This window comes from Mus caroli, unplaced genomic scaffold (assembly GCF_978045245.1).
Source record: "Mus caroli unplaced genomic scaffold, Mus_caroli_1 scaffold_6, whole genome shotgun sequence".
In the NCBI taxonomy this organism is placed as follows: domain Eukaryota; kingdom Metazoa; phylum Chordata; class Mammalia; order Rodentia; family Muridae; genus Mus; species Mus caroli.
This window is the reverse complement of record NW_028227261.1, coordinates 13855774-13858949: the sequence shown is the minus strand read 5'-3', so window position 1 is coordinate 13858949 and position 3176 is coordinate 13855774. Positions and strand designations below refer to the sequence as shown.

The 3176-nt window shown below is 38.7% G+C and overlaps 1 protein-coding gene across 1 annotated transcript; it reads left to right on the top strand.

The window, feature by feature from the left end:
* Window positions 1–568: 568 nt before the first annotated feature.
* On the top strand, window positions 569–2926 carry LOC110288853 (oogenesin-2-like). The gene is given in 3 exon segments (XM_085838501.1): window positions 569–620; window positions 1143–1710; window positions 2344–2926. Coding segments are annotated over 2 exon segments (1053 nt in total). The 5' UTR covers window positions 569–620; window positions 1143–1240.
* Window positions 2927–3176: the final 250 nt, after the last annotated feature.

Here is a 3176-nt window from a genome sequence, read left to right as displayed (position 1 = left end):
AAGCCTGTTATTATTTGGTGGGCTTTTAATCCCAGCAACAGGAAGGCAGAGGGAGGTTGTGAGCATCAAAATATCCAGATATTATATATGTCTTTTAGAAAGGCAAAACAAGGGGCTAGAGAGATGGCTCAGTGTTTAAGAACACTGAGTGTACTTAAAGAGGTATTGTGTTCAATTCCCAGTAATTACATGGTGGCTCAAAACCGTTCATGATGGGCTCTGGTGCCCTCTTCAGGAGTGTCTGAGGACAGGAACAGTGTACTCATATATATTAAATTGAATAAATAAATAAACAAATAGATACATCACTAAATAAATAATGAAAAACTAGCAAACAAACACAAAATACCAAAAAAGAAATGGTATTTGCATCTGCTCACTAATAGTCTCTTATTTAGTGAACTCAGAATGTCCTCAAATTTGGAGGAAGAAAGCCGTATATACATTCATATGAATGTTTGTATATATTGTATATGTACATCTATATGTATATCATCCTATATGTATATGTGTGTGTGTGTGTGTGTGTGTGTGTGTGTGTGTGTATATGCTAAAGAACCTCAACTTAGACATTTTGAAGGCTGTTCTTGAGGGGATAAATATACTGATTTCAAAACCAGTTTTTTCCAGATAGGCAGGATGAGCTGGGGTTGGTTGAAGTTTACCTGAGTGCTGAGAATGAACAATTAGGGATAGAGAATATTTGGACACTTGTGGATTAGAGGCTTCTGATTTTCAATTTTTTCTTCACTCCATATTCAGGATTATTCTTCAATGGATGTAGAGGGTTAGAAGGGTACATAGGCTTGAGCTCAGTCTTCGCTATCTGGGCAAATAATGGATAATGCAGAAGACAGAAAAGAATAGGCAGATTCAGTGAGGAATGGACCTTTTCCTGCATCCCAAAAAGGTTCAAGTGAAATAAAATGGATTTAAAGGGCTTGGAATGAAGGGAAGTATGACAGGGCTAAAGATGCCCTTTGTGCAAAGAATATTATTAATTTACTCAGTGTGAGGCTCATGGTTTCATTCTAGGCACAGGAATAAGCAAAGTTTTGGAAGAAAAAGCTGAAGTGTGAAATGTGAAAGGTAATCAAACGATAAAATGTGTTGTCCCTTACCTTCTCAAAATTATACTCATTTCTCCCACAGTAGGTGCAAGCTCAGAGAGATCACTTTGAGCCATGATTTGGTTGTGGTATGGGCTGGATCCCATGAAGTTGAAGGCTTACCACAGTTCATGGAACAGGAGAAGCCAGTTGAGAATAGTCCTGGCTATGGGACAAAGAACAAATTGAAAGTGACAACAGAACTCCAATTCATGGAGGGCCACCTTGATAAATGTTCCACTTACTTGTTGCAGTGGGCCTACCAGAGAGAAGATTCCGTTCATCTACACTGTAGAAAGCTGAAAATTTATGGCTTAACCAAAGCCACAGTCATAGAAATGTTCAAAATTGCACATGCAGAATATATAGATGATCTGTAATTATCTTGTCTTTGCCTAGATTTGGATTTTCTTAATCCCTACCTGAAACAGATGAGCAATCTACTCTCACTTACGCTAGATGAGATCATATATACCCTCAATATAGATGATTATAGAAATCTTAATGAGGAAAAAGTGATTACAGTGATTTCTCATCTTCCTACATTCCACCATCTCCAGGAACTCTATGTACATGGGGTACTTTTTACAGAATGTCTCAGGTAAAAAGGACTGAAAGAGTCTAATAGACAAGAAAAAATACCTCTCTTCTCTTTGCTTTTCTATTTTCTAGTTGTTTTTCTTTTGTTTTGTTTTACAATCTTGGTAGTCCATGATGGTCTGGTCACCATAAACTTAGCAGTAATAGAGACATAGCATATATGAGCAAATGAACTATGTGATAAGATATATATGGCCGGATATAAGCATGGTTCTTATTGCTCATGTTTAGAGCTCAGGAACAGGTTGAGTAGATGAGAAAACTGTAACACTGAGGTTCATGGTGAAGAAAGGATCATGGACCTTGGAGTCACAAAACCTCTGACAACTTTTAAAAATAGCAGTAGGAAGTTGTTAAATTTTATTTGGGGTAGGTATTTCTTCCTACATACACCAAGTTGTCCTGATATATCCATTGGTGTGCTTTCTTTCCAGGTCCTGAATCATGTTGCTATAGACAGGCCTCAGACTAGAATGATCTGAGTTATGTGAACAGACAACAGAAGGCAATGTCCTGGGTGGGGTTTGACCTCAATGTATAGTCAGACTGAGTCTGTGAGAAGTGTCATCTGCTTATCTGCCAATTTATCAACTCAGATCTTCACAATTTTCCAGAAATTTTCTTCTCTCCCCAGGTGCATGAAGAAGCCCTTGGAGGTACTTTCGTTCACTGACTGTGACCTCTCACAGTCAGTCTTGGATTACCTCCCTTATTGCCTGAATATTTTTGAGCTCAGAACTCTCCACCTGATTGATGTACGTTTAAGTAATTTACTTCTTGAGCCCCTTGGGTTTCTCCTTGAGAGAGTTAGACATACCCTGAAATCCCTGCAATTGATGCCATGTGAAATGCGGGAAACTCACTTCAATGCCCTGCTGCCTGCCCTAAGTCAATGTTACCAACTCACAGTAGTTAATTTCTATGGTAATGAACTCTCTCTGCTTTTCCTGAAAAAACTTCTACACCACACAGCTAAGCTTAGCCAGCTAGCTGATGAGCTGTACCCTGCCCCTCAGGAGTGCTATGATAACAGGGATGTAGTACTATTACACAGATTAGAAAATTTTTGTTCTGAGCTCCTGGATATACTCAGGGCCATAAGAAAGCCCAAGAAAGTCACGTTTGGTACAATCAAATGCTCCAAGCGTGGTGGGTCCTATGTTTATGATCTGGAGACTCAATGTTGTTTTTTTGAAAGAAACCCTCCCTGGGCTTGATTTTGGAAGAGAGAAATGGTAGCATACTATTGGGAATTGATATCCTAAGTGAATGTCCCTTGCTGGAAGGAGTATAGATGTGTCAACCACCTAAATGTCTGAGACACATTGAAAAGAAAGGAATATCCTCAGAGCTGGTGAAGAGTATTGCATCTACAAAAGATGTTAAGCACTATTTTATTCTCTATGATTATTGTAGTTTGTGTGTGTTAAAATACAGGCATCCTTGCATGAAAATGTTGTTCCCATC